Here is a 21256-nt window from a genome sequence, read left to right as displayed (position 1 = left end):
AAACAGATAAGCTAAGAGAAACCCAGACAGGATAAATGCAAAAGGTCAAAAAACAAAAAGGGAAATAAAAAGCTTTAAGCACATAACAGTCATACTGCTAAAACATCATAGGAGAACAAAGAAAAAGAATGGCAGCCAATATTCTGTAAGTCAGAAGATAATGGAATGAAACCTTTAAAATTACTGAAAAAACAAAATTAAAAAAAAAACCATACCTGTTTACTTAAAATTCTACACCAAGCAAAAATATCTTTCAAAAAGAAGGAGATACACCCATGAGAATGACTGCTATCAAAAACACAGAAAATAACATTAGTTTATACTAAAAAGTTTATGTCTTTCAGCAACCTTAGTTTTAGTTGATTGGGGAGAGGAACGATACAAATTTAATACCATGAAAGTACATTTTAAATATGAACTAATAATTAACATGTATAAAGAAGAGTGATATCTTAAGATATCTTTAAAATATTAAATCAGTTTTGGATATTTTTATGTTCTAAAATGTTAAGAATTGCTTCTTCAGATATCGTTCCAAAAAGTATGATGTATTCAATACTATGGAATCAATTTATTTCTTATAGGAAAAGAGAATTCTTTTCTAATACTAAAATACGCCCAGATGATGAAACCGAACTAAGAAGATACACAATGTACATTTTATAAGCAAAGGATACCGTAACCGTTTAGCATGTGTATGACATTAAATGAACTCAGTTCACTCACCTCTGACCAGATCCTGTCTAGCCATTAGGACAGCTCCAAGGTCACAGTCAGTAGTCGCGTACGCATGAGGTATGGTGCTTTTAGATTCGGTCAATCTCTTGGCAATAACCCTTCTAATATTGCTAGCTGGGATTTCAGTGAATGTGCCCTGCAAAGAATGATAACGTGTCCATTAAATCATAAACAGAACTGAAAAAAACAAGCAAATCAACTGTATAACTGAAATCCGGTCTCAATGACCTCACTTAAGAAAATAAAGTTTAATACAGGAAAGCCGGTGCGCCACAACAGAGAGCCCTTGAGCTGCGGTGAAGTCACAGCACAGCCAAAAGTGGCTGTCAGGAATAAAGGCCACACTTTCTTACAAAAAAAAAAAGGAAACATACCAAATCATAAATAATCCCCTAATGGGTGTGTTTACTGAGATATTACCTATAAGTCTGTAAGTAGCTTTTGTTACAAACGTCACTTCTTAAAACTCAACGCAATCAACACACATATCAACAGCACAACTACAGGGAATTCTTACTTATTAAAATGGCATACATGAGAAAAAGATAATCCAAAATACTAGATAATCTCCCAAATTATTTCTATTTTGGTTTGTAATTAAGAATAAAACAAATCACATGAGATCTTATTTTCATAAACTCATAAAGTATGAATGAGATAAGAAGGTCTTCCTTTAACTTTACTGTTACTTTTCAATTCTGTTCCTTGAACCTCTAATGAAAACAGGATGGACCCTAAATTATGGCTAATTCCTTTTTTGTCCTTCATTCAGGGGCAGGATTACAATCACTTAGAATAATAAAAAAAAGTCAAAAGTATAGCTGACTTTTTTTTTACAAATGCTTTCTAAGAGAATCAAACATTTTATGCTAGCAAAACACTTGATAAAATAAATGATGTTTATATACTGAAAGAATTTTCAAGTTTATCTGCCAAATTTGAATAACTTATTTTTTAAAGAAATAAGATCTGATTACTCATAAACTGTTTTGTATGTAGACATGAATCATTAACATACATTTCAAAAATCTGTTTCTCATGAAACTTGTAATGTTTTTAATTTTTTCACAATATATTGTGAAATATATTCCTCTTTGAATATGTTTCTCCATCAGAAAAGACACTGTAGCTTTATTTTTTTTAGTGCCCATTCAACTTGAAACAAACATGATTATCCTGCATTTCTTCTGATGGGAAGCAAATGACATAAAAAGTACTAAGAAAGGGAGACAGAGAGGTAAAACGGAGTAATTTGAAAACAAAAAAGGGCATGTATCCAAGAGGGAGAGAATGATTAGCTATACAATCTCTACAGGTTTTTCACTGAAAGACTATCAACACTGTTAGTCAAAAATAAAACATATCCACAAAAGGGAGCTGGTGTCAGCTATTAATAACTAGTAGCACACCCAAGGAAAAAAGACATGGAAAGTATCATTATTATAGGGCAGATACATGGCACGTACACTGTGGAACCTGTGGCAAATTTAAATTGAATCATAATTCTATTTGGAAGTTAGCACTATATAAACAAATTTTGTTTGCTGAAATGTGCAAAACAGAGTATTTCTGTCTTGATCACTGAGCTACCACTAGCAGCTCATAATGGACTAGTAAAAGAGCCCATAAAACCTAAGAGTGATGCTTCTTTTTTTTTCTCTCAGTTAAATCTGAAAAATAAAAATCTGTTCAGATGACAGACATTACCTCTACATTAGGTTGTCCGGGAGTGGATACAGGAGGGATCATTGGCCTGGGATAAGATGGTGTGGCTGCAGCCTGTGGGGGCAAAGGTGCTGCGGGGGTGGTTGGCAGGGCTGGGGTGGGTCTGGGTTCAGTGATCTTGCCCGTCTGTTTCAACTGGACCAGTTTGAGAGCATCCCTGGAGATAAGGGAGTCAGATAACCATGATTAGCAACCAGGAATCCAAGAAAGTTCAGAAAATGGAGGCTACATGTGAAGGGAAGATAAAGGAAATGAGTATTTTTTTCAGGAGGGAGGTGTCTTTTGGCAGATAAGCAATTCATAAAGTAAGCCATACCCTCGTTCTTAGTACTTGTGAAATAATTTTCACATAGCATTCACAGAGTGTTAAGCTTACTGTACGTATGACTTTCATTAGGATATTTACTAAAGCACTGGAGCAAATTTGACTGTTTACGGCCAGGAAATCATACCACTTAAAATTATGCCCAAATGTTATCAGCACAATCTAATGTAATAAGCCTAACCCATACAAGCATTTAGAATGAAAAATAACTAAACAAGTAACAGACTTGCTTTTGTATTATTCTGTAAAACAAAGGTGTCTTTGTTTATTAAAAGATTATATAATTAGACTACCATGTCAAGCTCTCAATCCATTCTACATTATAGTGGCATAAAGTCATGTATTTCCTTATACAAAACAGCTTTTTTGAAAATTTTAATCTGACAATTCAATAGTACTTAAAAATGTCTTACATTAAAAATGTTTTAAACCTAATTTTTTTAAATAAAAAAGATTTTACATAATCTAAAAATGACTTCAGGGTGACACAAATCCAAAGGCAAATTGTATTTCTGAAATTTCTTAAATGCAGTTAGTGATCTGGTATTATCACATGGTAGGAAGAGTGTTAACTCTGAGACAGCCCAATATTGCTGTTCCTGGTGTATACCCCACATCATCTCTGAGTGTAGCTGGGCCTGTGAACATGATGGATGTCACTCCCATAATTAGGCTGCCTTTGAGGACAAAGTGATGGATTTTGTAGACATATCCATTAAGGCCCTCAATCAGTGACATTGAGTTAATCAAAAGGCAACCTATCCACGGTTCAGACATTATCAGGTAAATTCTTTAAAAGGAAGAGAAAATTCCTAAAAGAAGAAATCTGAATGGAGAAAAATTCTTTTACTTGCCTTGGAGAAACAAATAGGCATTTTAGGAACTGTCTATGGAGATGACCACATGGAAAAGATCTGAAGCAGGCCTCCAGGAGGTGAGAGCAATCTCTGGATGAGAGCTAGCAAATAAACAAGGGTAAGAGTTCTACTACTCAAGGACCTGAATCCTGCTAACCATGTGAGCCTGGAAGAGGGCTCCAACCTGCAGATGAGACCCTACGCCTGGCTGACACCTTGATTTCAGTCTTGTGAGACCATGGGTCAGAACTCCAGCCATGCTGGGCCAGGATTTCTGATCCACAGCACCGTCAGACAGTAAGTGGGTGTTGTTTTAAACAGCTATTATGTTTGTTGCAATCTGCCATGCAGCAATAGAAAAGTGACACAGACAGGAATGCTCCAGCCTGCGGGACATCACGGGAGGGATCTCCCAAAGTGTACACGCACATTTTTAAGGAAGGAGAATCCATGCTTTTTATATCAGGTCCAGAAAGGGGTACATGAACTTAATATTAAGTGCAAGTAACTTACTTGCTTCAAAGTTAAAGAGTTGACATTTAAGATAAGAGGTCAGACTGATAAAGAAGTTTCAAATCATCCTGGACCTTTAGGTTAGGAAAGAGGGAATCAAAGCGGAAAAATGAGACTCCTGTGTACATATTGTGGTTATGTTAATTACGTAATCTTACACCACCCATGTGAGAGGATATTACTCCCTCCCTTATTTATAAATAAGTAAGTAGGTTCAAAGAGAACAGGGAACTCTACTGTAATGGACTACGTGGGAGAGGAGTCTCAACAAGATTAGATATATGTATATGTCTAACTGATTCACCCTGCTGCACACCCGAAACTAACACAACGTTGTAAATCCACTATACTCCAATAAAAGCTAAAATAAAAGAACAAACAGGTTCCATTCCATTTCTAAGTTAGTACTTGTCAAGCACCTACTATTATCCTAGGTGTTGAAAATACATGGACACGTCCCATCAAGGAGTGTTATTCTATAGGAGAGTCAGCACATTAATCAAGTAAACAAATGAACAGATAGCAAGTGAAGAAAATAAAGCCGAGTAATGAGGTTGAAAGTCATGGGTGAGAAGAGATGTTATTTTAAAACAGGGTGGTCAGGGAAGGCCTGAAGACATATTATTTCTGTGAAGGACGTGAAGAGAGTCTCAAGAATAGCTGGGAAAAGCATGTTAGGAGGCAGAGAACAGCCAAGTGCAAAGGCAGGGAAATTAGGGCAGAAGAACAGACAAAGCCCAGTGTAGAAGGAGTGCAACGGACACAGCAGAGAGGCTTTACAGATGAAGCTGAAGAGGCAGGCAGCTAGAAGCTGCCAGGGCTGGGACCAAACCTTGGTTTGACCAACTCCAAAGCCTCCATCTTTTCTACTACTTTTCTAATACCTATGCAGAGTATGTCAACTAAACTAAGGCAGAGTCAGAACAAATTCTTCTCATAAGAAAAGACTAGAATAAAATGAAATAAGCCTACCTCAGACTGACAGCAATTCTGGAACTGAGGAGCCTGCAGGCTACAGACCATAGGGTTGTAAACAGTCACACGACTGAGTGACTGAGCATGCATGTGTGCTGGGACTGAATGAAGAAATGTTTTATCTACCTCATCTGTATATGGAGCTAAAAGTAGGACCTCCTGACAAAGGCCCTCATCCGTCACACAAAATTAACAGGAACATAACTGGAGGCAATGCTGGTGCTCTGAGGCTGAGCCACACCATGGTGGTGATGACAGAAAGACTGAGTGTCCCAGGGAATGAGCTTATGTCATGTACTCTTAGGGCTTTTGACCACAAGCTTACTCCTGTTTAGAAGTTAACTGTTCATTTACCCTGATAGTTCAGTTGGTAAAGAATCCGCCTGCAATGCAGGAGACCCTGGGTCAGGAAGATCCACTGGAGAAGGGATAGGCTACCCACTCTAGTATTCTTGGGCTGCCCTCATGGCTCAGCTGGTAAAGAATCTGCCTGCAATGTGGGAGACCTGGGATCCATCCCTGGGTTGGGAAGATCCCCTGGAGAAGGAAACAGCTACCCACTCCAGTATTCTGGCCTGGAAAATTCCACAGACTGTATAGTCCATGGGGTCGCAAAGAGTCGGACACGACTAAACGACTTTCACTCATTTTAACTTACTTATGGTATTTATAACCAGAAGTGCCATTTTTCCAGTTAATTGTGACAATTTATATATGAAATAAATGACTGCCCTATATTCGCTAGGGATATGTCGTGAGTCAAAACTTTGGCCACATAGATACAAGTGTGGGCACTGATATAAAATAAGACCTTTTATTGATTTAAAAAAATGCCTTTAACAAAAGATATTTTGCTTTTAAGAGTTCTTACAAGTCACAGTCTAACATTACTAGTCCCCTTTCATCACCTAAGGTAATTAAATATGTCTAACAAAATCTATTAATCTGGGTATTAAACTAAAGTTCAGCATCAGAACAGCACATACAAAACACGTTGATTTTCTCGTTCAGGGATCACTAGTGCACCCTCGGTAATCGGTTAAAAACAAACAAAGCAACAACAACAACAACAACAAAAATGAATACTCGAGGAAACAAAAAAAAATCTAAAATAACGCCTAAATACATCTACTTAAAAAAAAAAGTTGGTCAGACTAAATAGACATACTTTTATTTCACTATTGGCATAACTATTACTATTTTCATCAAGAAAAGGCAGTTTAGGTTCATCTCTAAGAGTCATTAATCATAAACAAGTAGCAGAAAATCAATTCTGGCCACAGGCTCACAGTAAACTTTTGTTGCTAAGTTTATACTTATATACCTCATAAAGTATGAATGTTAATCATTGGTTAATAACAGCCAATAATTCAGTTTCTGCCATGCAGAGAATTACTTTAATGCTTTCTGTCCATTAAATAATCAGTCTAAGCTTGAAGAATTAGGTGGACATTAAAAAAATTAAGAGAAAAACTGATACATCACCCACTTCTGCAGAAAGGCAGAGGAAGCTTTGGGCATTCACTTAGGGTAGAACCTTCTCTACCAGATCCCTTCATTCATCTGGGTGTGCTAAGAATTAGTTCTAAAAAGAAATATTATTGAAACCATACGACATGACTGTCATGCCTACTATACTGTATGTGTGACACTGTGACATGAATACAAGCATTAGCTACAACTATGATTTAAGACACAGATACACCAAAGAAGCTAGGCTGCAGGCCAAGAATGTACGTGTGTTCTGCCTCCAACAGCGTCCTTGGCACTTGTTTTGTTAAAATGATGGTACACGAACAGGCAAAGTCAAGTCTGTGTGCTTGTGCACAATATATATTCCGAGCAATATGTCTGCTTAATGCAACATTAAAATAGCAACCATGACACTTTGATTTTCTTCATAAACACAATGGATCAGAAGTAACTCCCTCTTTTCTCTTCTACTTGAATTTTTAGTTGACAACGTAAGGAGAAAGGATGAGCCTCACTATTTCAACAATGTGTACTATGGTATTTGGGGGCAGCTTATGCCAAAGCCTGCAATTTCTCAGTCTTACCAGAAGTAAACCTTTCTGTAGATGACATGAAGACAAAATTTTTTCCAAAGCTCACCTCAGTGTTTAACTCAAAACATAGGCATCGTTAGTGGTATACAAGCATGCTTTAAGGATCCATTTTTCTCATAAAATCTTTTGTAATATGTCACAGTTTGAAGACTGAAGGTTTTGACTCTCTTATGGTAGAGATTTAAAGAATAAGGGCAGGGAAAGGATCAGGTAACAAGACAAAGATGGCAAAAATATCAAAAACATAACTCTGGAATAGTGCTTCCTCTAGGGTACCCAATAAGATAACACCATTCTTTCCTCCTTAGGAAATGTCAGACCTACTATGATGACTTTCAACTTGGGTTTAAAAAAGATCTTTATTCATCATTTATGTATTAAGCACATATGGAGAGAAGGGAAAGAGGAAGAAAATTCGAATTCTTTATCCCATTGCTCTCACACCACTGATCTGCCCTCTAAAAGGTCACTAATCACCAACTTCAAGAGCCTTTTTTCAGATCCCTTCCTCCTTGACTCACATACATCTCCTAGGTATCCTCCAACACAGAAATTTGTGCCTTTTAAAATGTTTCCCTATTTATTATCTCGGTCATAACTTTATCACTTTATTATCAAACTTACATCTCTAGTTCTGAACTGTCTCCCGAGACACATCCTCACCTCAATGACCCTGATATCTGCAATCTGGCTTGTCGGCACTGACAATAAGCTTCAAACCAAACACATTATTCATCAGTTACCCCATCAAGACAAGTGGTTCCGCCAATCCCTTATTTCAATTTATGGGGCCAAGACATCACCTGGCCCAGGATCCTAAGCACACACCTTGAGCCGCTGCTCTCCTGCTCCATTTCTCAACAGATTTCTGGCTTTTCTCCTTATAATGCTGTCTCCATCATTTACATTCTCATCCGTGTTCAGGTACTCATTCTCTCCTACCTGGACTACTTTATAAGCCTCTTAACTTATCTCCTTACCTCAAATCTCCATCTGCTCCAATGTATCTTTTACAAACTTGCAAAATCTATTTTTCTATGGTACACCTATTATTATTTGGCATTTCATCAAATCTTCAACAATTAATGAATTACATATAGACTCTTTATCTTCTTCAGATATACAAGTAAGTGTATCATGTTATAAAGAAAGCTGTTTTGACCCATTTTTACAGAGACTTTTTACTAAGGTACAGGTTGGTAGAAGATTAACAAAATTAACATACAAGTAGTAGATATTAAATAAGGATTGATGTGGGCAAAAACCTAGGCTTAACTACCTATCAGGATTCTTTATTTTAATTTTTAATGGTTAAGTGAAACTTGTAAGTTGTTTAACTACTGATTGACTGTTGCCTTTCAGCCAGGGGTCAGAATAGCTGATTTCCAACTCATGTGAGTATGGCACAAACTTCACATTATGTGCTTAAGAAACAAGTCAGTAAGGCTGAAGTACAGATAACAGGATATCTGAAAATTAAAGCTATACTGCTTTCATTAAAAGAAATATTCATCAATAAACCAACACTTTAATGAAGAGTAAAATAATCCAATGAAAAGAAAGAAAAGTCACCTGGTCAGGCATTGCCACTTAATAATGTAATACCTTTGCTCTATCTCAACTTGTAAAAATTTTAGCCAACATTACTGATCACGTCTTATCAACATTAGATAAACTGGGAAGAGTTTATTGCTTCAAAATGCTAACTCAATTTGAAAATTTAACATTACTCTAATAGGAATGTGCATACACTACTACAGCAATTTCACATTAGTTCATATGCCTATTTGATTAATCTCTGTCTGCCTCACTAGACTAACTTTTGGTAGAGCAGGTGCCATCTATTTTAATATGTTCTTGAAAGACACAAAACTTAAAATTAATTTAAAATATGATATAGTCCCAATAAAAATATCATAGTCTTCCTGCCTAACCCCACCAGTGGGGCTAGATAAATTATTTAAAAACCATTTGGAAGAAAAAAAAACAAGAAAACTGGTTTATTGAAAAGTAAGAGAAAAGATAGCGCTATCAGATTTTATTTAACTTATATGCAGAGTACATCATGTGAAATGCTGTGCTGGATGAAGCACAAGCTGGAATCAAGACTGCCGGGAGAAATATTAATAATCTCAGATATGCAGATGACACCACCCTTATGGCAGAAAGTGAAGAAGAACTAAAGAGCCTCTTGATGAAAGTGAAAGAGTGAAAAAGTTGGCTTAAAACTTAACATTCAGAAAATGAAGATCATGGCATCCGGTCCCATCACTTCATGGCAAATAGAATGGGGAAACAATGGAAACAGTGAAAGACTTTATTTTGGGGGGCTCCAAAATCACTGCATACATATGGTGACTACAGCCATGAAATTAAAAAGACACTTGCTCCTTGGGAAAAAAGCTATGACCAACCTAGATAGCATATTAAAAAGCAGACATGACGTTACCAACAAAGGTGTGTCTAGTCAAAGTTATGGTTTTTCTAGTAGTCATGTATGGATGTGAGAGTTCGACTATAAAGAAAGCTGGATGCCAAAGAATTGATGCTTTTGAACCATGGTGCTGGAGAAGACTCTTGAGAGTCCCTTGGACAGCAAGGAGATCCAACCAGTCCATCCTAAAGGAAATCAGTCCTGAATATTCATCGGAAGGACTGATGCTGAAGCTGAAACTCCAATACTTTGGCTACCTGATGCAAAGAACTGACTCCTTGGAAAAGATCTCGAAGCTAGGAAAGATTGAAGGCAGGAGGAGAAGGGGACGACAGAGGATGAGATGGTTGGATGGCATCACCAACTCAATGGACATGAGTTTGAGCAAGCTCCAGGAGTTGGTAATGGACAGGGAAGCCTGGTGTGCTGCAGTCCTTGGGGTCACAAAGAGTCAGAGACAACTGAACTGATCAGATTTTAAAGCTTACTGTAAAATATTTCTAATTAGGAGTGTGATTAAAAGAAATATATGAGGTACTAATTCATGGATAGACTGATTGATGGAATAGAAAAGAAAACCTAAAATGAGATGGAAATTGCTTTGATCATACACATGTGATTGCATCATTAGCTCATATGAACTTAAAACAATGCAAAGATTCACCACTCTGCACACTAATTTTATCCATTTATCATCATTTCTAAGGTTCTGGCTTAGTTATCAAATTAGAACTATTCTTCAGTAATGCTGCAATTATTCAAAAAACAACCCTTGCATAAAATACAATTTTATGCTGACAAAAGCAATTAAAAGTACAAAAGAGCAGTGAATTTCCTTTTAAATCTTACACTGAATAAGTCCTTCTTTAAACACTTTCAGAAATAGATGGTCGTGATAAACACTGGATCTGGGTATTACAAAAAGCACACACATACTCTTTAGTGAATATCCCCCGAGGGCCAGTGGCTGTGCCCTGGTTAGCATCCAGCGCGTGCTTTTCCAGAATATTGCGGGCAGCTGGACTTAAACGGAACCTAAGAAGGAAATATAAAATTAAAGAAACCAATTAACACTTACATTTGATTCTAAATGTCAACAGTTTTGCTGATAATTAGAAAAATAAAAATGTATAATGAAGCTAAAACAACTCCTACAGATAGTGACAGTCAAATAAGTTAATCTGTACTAATCTGGTTTATTTTACTAAGACATTTTCATACAAATTTAATTACTATTCTAAAATATTATAAGAAACTATATTGTTCCTTCATGTAGTTTTTATTACAGTAAGGTATGTGTAAAATTTACCATTTGAAGCATTTTTAGGCGTTTTTATTGAGTGGATTAAGTACAGTAACAATGCTCTGCAGCCATCACCACCATCCACCTCCAGAACTTTATCATCCTCCCAAAATGAAACTCCACACCAATTAATAACTCTCCATTCCTTCCTCCCACCAGCCCCTGGCAACCATCACGTTACTCTCTGTCTTTACTAATTTGACTACTCTAGGTAACTTGTAAGTGAAATCATTCATTATTTGTCTTTTTGTGATTGGTTTATTTTACCTACATATCTTCAAGATTCATCCATATTATGTGTCATATTATGTTTCTTCCCTTGTTAAGACTAACATTCCATTGTGTGTATATATATGTGTGTACTATATATATACACATATATATTGTATATCGAGCTCTAATACTTGTCAGAAACTCAAATGCAGGGTAGTTAGAAATGTGTGTTAAAATTCTAATTCCATTTTATATCAGTTATACATTTGAAATTGGAATTCACATTACAGTTATTAGGATTCCATAAATAGGAACACAATATGAAGTTTGGTACACTGAATTCCATTCTGGAATCTTAAAACCTAACAGGAATTCAATGCAGACACTAAATATTTGCTTTGCTCTCCACAGGATGTATAGGGCCTTCACAGTACTTGGAATATTAAGGTATTCAATACTATTTGTCTGTGGAATAAACGATGATGGTAAAATAATCATTCCTAGACTTCAGTTTCCTAAGAGAAGAAAGGGAAGGTCAGCAACTTCTTACTTAATCCACAAAGATGTTTTAAATAGGATAATGGTTAAAATATTCCAAAAGTTGCACAGTCTTTAAAAAAAAAACCAAACACAAACATTATTCAAATAAGTGTCCCTTGTGGCTCAGATGGTAAAGAATCTACCTGCAACGTAGGAGACCTGGGTTCAATCCCTGAGTCAGGAAGATTCCGTGGAGAAGGAAATGGCTACTCACTCCAGTATTCTTACCTGGAGAATTCCATAGACAGAGAAGCCTGGTGGGCTACAGTCCAGGTGTCACAGAGTCAGACACGACTGAGCAACTAATACTTACCATGTTCACATTTAGATCCGAAAATAGATTTAAGAATGTGCCATTTTGGAGAAGAGCATGGCAAACCACTCCAGTATTCTTGCCTGGAGAATTCCATGGACAGAGCATGGCAGGCTACAGTCTACGGGGTCTCAAAGAGTTGGACACGACTGAGTGAATTTCACTGTCAATTATTCAAATAAACATACTCACTGTACTTTTCCTGGTGGGTGTTCCTTCTTGACAGGGGTAGCAATCTGTGGTTCTGCTGAGGGGGGAGGCACTGATGGTTTTGCAGCTGGTGGTGGAGGACCTGTATCTTTAGGAATTTCAACATGTTTCCAATCTTCTCCTTCTTCAACTAGCAAACCAATCAGTGAACCCAACCGTATATTTTTAGATCCTTCTGCCACCTATATTTAAAACAGAAAATAATTGCAGAGAAAGATTCATGATTTCGTGAAGCAGTTTATTCTTTGGATAATTCTGTACCTGTTAGAAATCTCTCTTAAAATGAGCTAAAATCTACATCTGAGCTAGCCTACCTCCTCCCTTCCACTCACCATGTTCCTTGCCTAAGTTCCCTCACTTATCCCTTCCTTCACCACTCTCCTCCTTCGTTACTAATGCTAACTCCTGAAATTAAAAAAAAGAGAATCTCTCCTCTTTCTGACAGGCTTCAAATACGTAAGAGCTACCATTACCATCTTCCTTTTGATGTCATTCAGTACAAATCTAAAATAAGAGTTGTAGTACATATCTTAACTATTTGTCCTTCCCAGATAGTTTCCACAATGGCTTAGGAATTCCAACACCTCATAAGGGATTAACTCCTTCAAGTAAGTCATATGCAGTAAAATTAAAGTAAAATCTTTTCAGTAAACTTAGTCTCTGGAAAAAAATGTCCCATTGCATGGATGGAATTGGTTAATTACTTTGGTTAACAATAAGTGTGTGTGTGTGTGTGTGTGTGTGTGTGTGCGTGTGTGTGTGCGTGTGCGCTTAGTCTCTCAGTTGAGCCCAAGTCTCTGCGACCCCGTGGACTGTAGCCCATCAGGCTTCTCTGTCCATGGGATTCTCCAGGCCAGAATACTGGAGTGGGTAGCCATTCCCTCTCCAGCGGATCTTCCCAACCCAGGGATCGAACCTAGGTCTCCTGCATTGCAGGCAGATTCTTTATCATCTGAGCCACCAGGGAAGTCCATAGTAAGTGTCCTTTCCACATTTCTTTTTCCCTTGTATGTATAATTACAAAATCTAAGACATAAAGTAAAACCTCATGAATTTTCTGTCAGTATATGAGAAACATGGTAGTGTCTTAGCTAACCATTCTTTCATAGATAATGTCAATTAAATGCATAAAGGCAAGATGATTTTTTAATGCAAATATATTTTAAGCATTTTGGCAGGGTTAATTTACAAAGAAAAGGTTGATTCTTATTTAATTATTAAAAGAAGTCCCTGGAGAACCTTCAGATGATATTATAAGTTCAGTACTGGAAGAAAATGTCATTCCTTTAAAATTTTCTATTATTCTCTTTCAATTACTTTAAATAAGGTTCATTAGAGACATACTTTAATGAATAATATACTGTAGGATGTTCACTAATTCAGTAATTATAAGTAAAAGTGTGACAGAATGGGGTTGACATTTCTAAGTAACACTAATTTTCATGCTTATTAGTATGTGCACTATTAAAATAATAAGTTTTGAGAGTTAGGAAGCTTTCTAAATTTACTAATTACTGATGGAGCAAAATACATATAAAAAACTGGTATATAAAACTAAATAAAGATGTTTAATGAATAGCAGCTGAGGAAAAACGACAAACAATCCAAGAACAATTTGTCTGTCGCTTACTAAAAAAGTTTTACTTCTTTGGACTGCTCATTTTTTTTTAACTATGTCAAAAAGATGAGTTAAGATTATTAATAGGTTAACATTTTTTTCTTCTTTTAAAATGTCTATTTGCTTGCTTATGAACTGCTAACTCAAAATCACAAAGTAAAATGACCAATTTTCTTAAAAAATTGATAGAAGAAAGTATTAAGTGATATGAAGTCCATTCGACATTAATCTATCAAAACTGAACCAGAAACAGGATCAATATCCAAGTTCAAAGAACAGCACTCAAATAAAAAGCATGTTTAAAAAAAAGGAAGGTTTATCCTAGAGATATCAACAGGTTTCTGAAATCAGATATTATACTGAATCTGAAACTGACACCTCACCTTCTGTTTCATTTATTGCAATAAATCGTATAAATGATTCCGTATATACCCTACCTATTGATATCTTCAGAAGTAGGCAATAATGAGCATTTAGTATCATTTTCCTTTTCACCATATCTAAGTATTAAGTAAATTTTATTTTTAACTATTCATATTTTTCCATTAAAAAAATGACACGATGGAACATGAAACCCAAATGCAATGAACAGTGGTATACTACCACACAACTTGAATATATTAATGGAAAATAAAATAAAACAATGTCCATTATAGTTCCATTTCAAGCCACACTAAAGTCACTATACAAACTTAAAGATCACTTCTCTTTTTCTATTCCCTTAGTGCCGTAAGAGATGTTTTAAGGTGTGCTGGTTTCCTGTAGATATTTGCTTATGTTGTAGTCAGCAAATATTTAACATTGATGAAGACTTAGTAACAACAGAATAAATTATGCTCTTTTCAAAGCTGTGTTGAGAAACCAAACGGGCCTCTGTTACTGCTCCGAGTTAGGACTGTGGATGCGCTCTGCTCTGTGACAGTATCTGGAGCTTAACGACGCTTCAGAGGCCCAGGTCTTTTCCCAGGCACTTGACTTACTTGATCAAAACTCTCCTTCTCTTGTGTCACTGATTTCTTAATACTAAAAGAAAGAGTTTTACACTTAGTTCTGCTAAAACAGCTCAATAATGCTCAAACATTGGATCTAGACTCTGTCATTTAAATTAACAGGCTCCCCTCCCAATTTTTTACAGGGTCTTTGGGTTTTGGTGCAGGCTCTGCTACTGACTAGTTATGTGACCTTGGTGAGGTTTATCTCACCCTGCCTGCTTCTTCATCTGTAAAATGGAAATAATAATAGTAACTACTTCATAGAGTTATTATATGAAATAAATGAGTTATAAGACACTTAGAATAGTACCAGACATCTAGGAAATGCTACATAGATGGGAAAGATGCTATCATTATGATTACAGTGGTGTCTTTCTCCAAGTTATTATTTTTTTTGTATGACATATATATACATATGTATTTATTTAAATTCATACCTTATGTACATATAGATGGACGTATTTATTTATTTCTCTCCTTCATTTTTTTTTTCAACTTTTTGCCCTCAAGGTCTATCTGTGTTGTTACAAATGGCAAGATTTCATTCTTAGTATTCCACTGTGTATTTATACTCCAAGTGTCTTTATCCATTCACTCACTGATGGACACTTGGGTAGTTTCTGTATCTTGGCTGTTGTAAATACTCCTGGAGTAAACATGGGAGTGCAGATACCTTTTTGAGTTAGTGTTTCCTTTTTCTTTGGGTAAATATCAGAAGTGGAATTGCTGGATCATATGGGAACCTCCATACTGCTTCCCACAGTGGCTGCACCACCAACAGCTTACATTCCCACCAAGAGTATACAGGAGTTCTCTTTTCTCCACATCCTCACCAACACTTGCTTCTTATCTTTTTGGTAACAGCTATTCTAACAGTTGTGAGGTAATACCTCATTGTGGTTAGGTTTGCATTTCTCTGATGATTAATGATGTTGAGCATCTTTTCATGTAACTGTTGGCCATCTGCATGTCTTCTCTGGAAAAATGTCTATCCAGATCTTCTGCCCATTTTTAAATTGGATTGCTTTTTTTTTTTTCTATTGAGTTGTATGACTTTTTTATGTATTTTGGATATCAGCCCCTTATCAGATATATGACTTACATATATTTTCTCCCATTCTGTAGGTTGCCTTTGCATTTTGCTGATGGTTTCCTTTGCTGTAGAGACCTTTTCTGTTTGATGAAGTCCCACTTGTTTATTTTTGTGTCAAAAAATCATAGCTGAGACTTATATTAAGGACCTTACCAAGTTAGGGTTAGGATTAGGGTTATTTTTAAAACAAAAAATATACTCAACGTGGATCAAGCAGGAACTACAAGGAAGTGCCCCTCATTGCTAAAGGTTGACAATTCATACAAAAAGGCCCAGCCACGAGGCTGGCAGCACTAGAGTGTAAATAGCAGCATGCGAGACACTGAGGTGGTGCGGCCTACGACAAACTATTTCTCGATATACACATACACACAGAGTCTGACTTCTATCCGTAGGCCCAGACCCTTAGTATTAGTTCTCTTTACAAGAGACATCCCCACAAGCTGAAATATATTATCTGCAAAAGTGCTAAAAGACAGCCCCTCTAATAAGCTCACCAGTCTACCCAAGGATATGAGATACTGAAGACACGAAATGTCTACAGCAGTACTTCCTAGGAGAGAAACTGTTTGAGGGGGTTCATTCCATTAAAGGTGCTCATAAATACTGTCTGTTTTGATTCTGACATTAAAAAATAATCAGTAAGTTAAGAAATTATTTAAATAGTTTTCTTCTTTAAAACAGAACAGCTTGAGAGTTGCTAAGTGAGGACTGAAGGAGCACACACAATGGTTAGTGGCAATGAGCTGAGTCACACGACTGACTTAAAAGCTGGTTCAAAACCAGTCCAGATTTTCCCATCATAGTTTGAAATTTTTGTTCTTTAATGTATATATATTTAACTTATATGCACATGGAAAAGTGGTTTAAAAGGAAGATACGTAAGAAGCAATGAAGCAGAAAACAAATCAAGGACAAGCTAAAATGCAAAGGGGAGAAGAAACACTTAGGTCCTTGAATACCGGTTTGCCTTCCACTCAAGTGCTGGGCACTGTTCCTGCACAGTATTAACTCATTTAATTCTCTTAAAAACCTTTTGAAGTGCTATTATTATTCCCACATATAGAAAAGGAAACTGAGGCTGAGAAGGAAAGGCTAAATAACTTGCTCAAAATCACAGGGCTAGTAAGTCAGGAGTCAAACGCAGTGTGACACTAGAGACAACATTCAGTATCATCAGTACTGTGTCCGTAAATTATATTGACATGATCAAAACGATCACACAGCACCTCAAGACACTGCTATTTTTACAAGGAAGCTTAAAAAGGAAGAGCAGATGATAAATGATTTAGTTTTTAGTTCATGGGAAACACAGACTCATTTACTACTTTAATGTCATTTATCTATTTCAGTATTAAAAAATTTAGAACTGAGACTATTTCCCACTTAGTAGAATTTGCTCTGAGCTTTGAGAGGATATTTTCTCAATTAAAAATACCGTCTATGAAGAAGAATCAACTGCAAGGTTTCACAACTTCAAATTTCAACCGATGATTTTCAAACTACAAAAGGTAATTTTGAAGAAGACTGCAAGCAATTTAATGAAAAATAAGGGAGGGTAAGAGGGAACCTAACAATAAAATAAAACCACAGTGAAAAAATCCATTCTTTAGAAAACACCAGTGACACAGTACTGGAGTGAGATATAGTGCAGTAATTGATTGAATCAGAGGAACACTACCAAAAATAATTATGATCTGTTGCTTTTGTAATAGGTTTCTCAGGTGGTTCGAGTGTAAAGAATCCACCTGCCAATGCAGGAGATGCAAGAGACACAGGTTCAGTCTCTGGGTCGGGAAGATCCCCTGCAGCAGGAAATGGCAACCTGCTCCAGTACTCTTGCCTGGGAAATGCCATGGACAAGAGAAGCCTGGCAGGCCACACAGTCCATAGGGCCACAGAGAGTTGGACACGACTGAGCACTACTTTTTGCAATATTCAGATGATCAATAAAGGAATTTTTAAAATCTGTTTTAATATATATAGATGTTAAAATTTAGAAAAACTTCTATTTTTGAAAATTGTTTTGAAGAGTAACAGCCTACCCCAAAATAAAAATCAATGACTGTATTGCCAGTCAATAAACTAAAATTTTAAAAAATTATGTTTAAATATATCCTAACAGCTTACATTCTCTTCACCCTCAAAAGCATCCTGACTTGTATGACAAATTATATAGTAACCCTAAATATATTTGAAGCCAATCTTAAACTCTTCAGAAAAAGTCATCTTAATATTCTATTTTATTCTTATTTAATCACTAAGTCATGTTCAACTCTTCGCGACCCCATAGACTGTAGCCCTCCAGGCTCCTCTGTCCATGGGATTTCCTAGGCAAGAATACTGGAGTGGGTTGCCATTTCCTTCTCCAGGGAAACTTTCCAACCCAGGAATCGAACCTGTGTCTCCTGCATTAGCAGGCAGATTCTTTACCAATGAGCCACCAGGGAATCCCCTCCATTTTATTACCTTATCACTTAAAACATGCTGGAGAAGGAAATAGCAACCCACTCCAGTACTCCATTTCCTTCTCCAGGATGTTTTAAGTGGTAAGGTAATAAAATGGAGGGGATTCCCTGGTGGCTCATTGGTCTTGCTTGGAAAATCCCATGGACGGAGGAGCCTGGTGGGCTACAGTCCATGGGATCGCAAAGAGTCGGACACGACGGAGCGACTTCACTTCACTTAAAACATCTGCTATCTAATTTGCTGAATAATAAATTTAAGACTAAACTTATGAACTGATACATGTGTAACAGTTTAATGTTTTTACATGACAATTTACTAGTGTGATTAAATGAGACTTTAACAACTCTCCCATTAACTTAATTGGAAATAAATCATAAAATTATCTATACTGGCAGCAGTTATTCTTTATTAATATTATTAAGAATGTCTAAGCTTTTTTTCTGGCTCTAAATGAGCCACCAGGACTTCCCTGGTGTCTCAGACAGTAAAGCATCTGCTTACAATGCAGGAGACCTGGGTTCAATCCCTGGGTTGGGAAGATCTCCTGGAGAAGGAAATGGCAACCCATTTCCCATCAAGAATAAGAACCCAGTATTCTTGCCTGGAAAATCCCATGGACGAAGGAGCCTAGTAGGCTACAGTCCATGGGGTTGCAAAGAGTTGGACACAACTGAGCAACTTCACTTTTCTTTTCAAGTTTTTTTCCTGCCTCTAAATGAAATACAATAATTAATATTTTATATTTAAAATGGAACTCAGATGTAAAAATTATGATTACTAAGAAAGGAATAAAATCAGGGTGGGGGAGAAAATAAAAAACTCTATAAGACTATGGAAATAAATCCCTATGAAGAGCAAAACAGGTTATAATTCTTAATCTTTCAAACATGGGCAAACTAAAAACTGGAGTTTTATATCATCACCTACCTTTTAATAAGCTCAATTAACCAACTCCTTGATTCTGAGAGTAAGATTCTCTTACATGTATTCCTATAAAAATCATTTTATTATGGGTGTTAATATGAGAATTATTCCAGAATGAAAGACAAAGGTGTAACTTGCGAATGGGAAGGTTAAGAATGGAGGAGGGGTAAAAGGCTTTAAAAATATCAGTGAGTGAGTGAGTGAAGTAGCTCAGTCGTGTCCAACTCATTGCGACCCCATGGACTGTAGCCTACAAGGCTCCTCTGTCCATGGAATTTTCCAGGCAAGAGTACTGGAGTGGGTTGCCATTTCCTTCTCCAGGGGATCTTCCAGACCCAGGGATCGAACCCAAGTCTCCCACATTGCAGGCAGACGCTCCTTAATCTCCCCTCCATTTTCCCCCTATAAAATTGCACACACTGTGATATGAATATACTCCCATTCCTATTATCCAAAATGCATGTGGAATAATAATAAAGCCACAGGGCTCTAAAGCACATACATACAGCCTTTGGCAAGGAAATAGCTATTTGTACAACTAAAGCTGTTATCAATCATACCACCTCACACCACCTTTTCAGAGCTTTGGGGCCCAGATGAATAGGTACTCCTGACCTAAGACATCATTATTAATTTGAAATGTATTACTAAGCACCTGAGTGAAAAATGCTATCAATTCTGGAAGACTTTCATAGCCAAACAATCCAGAACTGAGGCCAAAGACACAGCCTGCCAAAAGCACACACAGTGGGCTTATTACATGTGCTAATTCAAACAACGTTTCTCCTTTTCAAAATGCTGCATAAATTAGTAAAAGAAACTATTTTTGGTAAGAACATTTACTTTTTTCTAGTTATAAAGGTACAGAACTTTTAGTCTTCCATTCATATTTCCTCCTAGGAAGTATTTTCAACAATGTGTTTTAACATGGCTATCAATAGGGAAGATGACAATTGAAAGGAATTTTGACAAATTAGAATGCAAAAAATAAAATACTAAGTATGACATTCCAAAGTACAGTCTCTGGATAGAATGTACAAAAGAAGGCATTATATCCATGGTCAAAGTGGAGGTGAGCTGGTGGCTCAGGAGTGAGACCACATCAAGTGACTACTAAGAGATGTGCAGCATGTCTGTACAAATCACGCTACAGAGGCCTGAATGGACACTTAATGTCTAGTCACAAAAACCAACACAAATTACGAGATAAACATGCAGGCTGAAATAGGGGTATGGTCACCAAGACTGAATGAATAAGTATAATAATAATGGGAACAGTGATGTTTACCAACACTTGGTGGGTGATAGACCTTGTAATGAGCATATATGCATTATCTCAATCTCTACTATTACCCCATAACCTAGGGTATTACAGCTACCTCCACTTTACTAGGAACACTAAAGAATTTGCCAATCATGGCATAACTAATAACTGGCAGAATTGATCATCTATATGAATCAGGTAACAGTGTGATTCCAGAGCCTACAATCTTAGCTGCTATACCACATTATCCAATAACTGTCCTAGAAGGTAAGAAACAAACACACTCTATCAGTGAGTATACCATGTAACGGCAGACAGGCTTCATGCATTTTATTTCACTTACTTTTCATATAAACTCTAATATTCCATTATAAAAAAATGCCTATTATAGAAAATTAAGAATATAGAGAAAAACAGAAAAAAAGAGCAGAATCATTTAGTTCTACTACCCAAAGACAAACCTCAAATTTTTATAACACTTCATTCTAATCTTGTCTATATTTATATTTTTATTTAAAGTTCTGTAAGACTGTAATCCGGAGAAGGCGATGGCACCCCACTCCAGTACTTTTGCCTAGAAAATCCCATGGACGGAGGAGCCTGGTAGGCTGCAGTCCATGGGGTCGCTAGAGTCGGACACGACTGAGCAACTTCATTTTCACTTTTCACTTTCATGCATTGGAG

General features: G+C 36.6%; 1 protein-coding gene across 2 annotated transcripts in view; it reads right to left on the bottom strand.

Annotated features, from left to right (window-relative positions):
* PDHX (pyruvate dehydrogenase complex component X) overlaps window positions 1-21256 on the bottom strand; it is a 72887-nt gene that overhangs the window by 14427 nt on the left and 37204 nt on the right. For both annotated transcript variants that reach the window (XM_055549304.1, XM_055549303.1), the window contains exons 4-7: window positions 12195-12394; window positions 10570-10668; window positions 2446-2620; window positions 727-874 (exon numbers count right to left, since the gene is read on the bottom strand). In XM_055549304.1, coding sequence (XP_055405279.1) covers window positions 727-874; window positions 2446-2620; window positions 10570-10668; window positions 12195-12394 — 622 coding nt within the window. The remainder of the gene's footprint in view (window positions 1-726; window positions 875-2445; window positions 2621-10569; window positions 10669-12194; window positions 12395-21256) is intronic.

Source organism: Bubalus kerabau, chromosome 15, assembly GCF_029407905.1.
Source record: "Bubalus kerabau isolate K-KA32 ecotype Philippines breed swamp buffalo chromosome 15, PCC_UOA_SB_1v2, whole genome shotgun sequence".
Lineage (NCBI taxonomy): Eukaryota > Metazoa > Chordata > Mammalia > Artiodactyla > Bovidae > Bubalus > Bubalus kerabau.
This window is presented reverse-complemented; position numbering and strand designations above follow the sequence as displayed.